Source organism: Acanthisitta chloris, unplaced genomic scaffold (assembly GCF_000695815.1).
Source record: "Acanthisitta chloris isolate BGI_N310 unplaced genomic scaffold, ASM69581v1 scaffold32025, whole genome shotgun sequence".
Taxonomy (NCBI): Eukaryota; Metazoa; Chordata; class Aves; order Passeriformes; family Acanthisittidae; genus Acanthisitta; species Acanthisitta chloris.
In genome coordinates, this window is record NW_008675917.1 from 1 (window position 1) to 806 (window position 806).

Consider the following 806-nt stretch of genomic DNA (forward strand, 5'->3'; position numbering starts at 1 on the left):
GATTTCCAGGGTGGGGGTGGGCAGAGGGTTTGGGGAGGGCTGTGCCTGTGCCCCCACTGATGCCTGTCCCCCCTCCCTGGTGCCACAGAGCGTGTGGCCGGGCTGTGCTGCCGCCTGGCCGTGCCGTGCCACAAGGGAACACCCAAACTGGCTGACCTCTCAGTCAAAACCAAAGATGTGTGGGAGATCCCCCGCGAGTCCCTCCAGCTCCTCAAGAAGCTGGGAAATGGGCAGTTCGGGGAAGTCTGGATGGGTAGGGCCTGGCGGGCAAGCCGGGGCGAGTGGTGGGGGGGGACATTGGGGTACCCCCAGGCCTGGCACCCCCCGGGAAAAACTCCTTCCTGCCAGGACAGGCTGAGCTACATCAATTTGCCAGCATGGGGAAATACCCCACGTCCTGCTCTGGGGTCACCATGAGTACCCTAAGATGCACCATGACATCCCTGCATAGGCAAACAGCCCCCCATATCAGATGGGACCACAAAACCAGGCCTGGGGGTCCCACCTTTGTCATCCTCTTCCTTCCACGCCCCATGCTCCCTCCGCTCGGCATGCATGCTGCATTCATCCCATTGCACCCCTCCCTCCTCCTCCTCCTCCCTGCCTGCTCCCCTCGCCCCCCACAGAGTATAACGATGGGTTGTGCCATCTGCTCACCTGCCCGTGCCCTGCTATGAAGCCCCAGACCTTGGGATTAGCTAAGGACGCCTGGGAGATAGCACGGGAATCCATCAGCCTGGACAAGAAACTCGGCATGGGATGTTTCGGAGACGTGTGGATGGGTAAGGCTGGCCCAGCCGGCCGGG

General features: G+C 62.3%; 1 protein-coding gene across 1 annotated transcript in view; it reads left to right on the top strand.

Annotated features, from left to right (window-relative positions):
* Nucleotides 1-88: 88 nt before the first annotated feature.
* The window catches only part of LOC103803387 (proto-oncogene tyrosine-protein kinase Yrk), a gene marked incomplete at its 5' end in the record, with an annotated part of 3,014 nt that continues 2,296 nt past the window's right edge, over nt 89-806 (top strand). The window contains one exon of the mRNA XM_009075935.1: nt 89-253. Within this exon, the coding sequence (XP_009074183.1) occupies nt 89-253 (165 nt within the window). The remainder of the gene's footprint in view (nt 254-806) is intronic.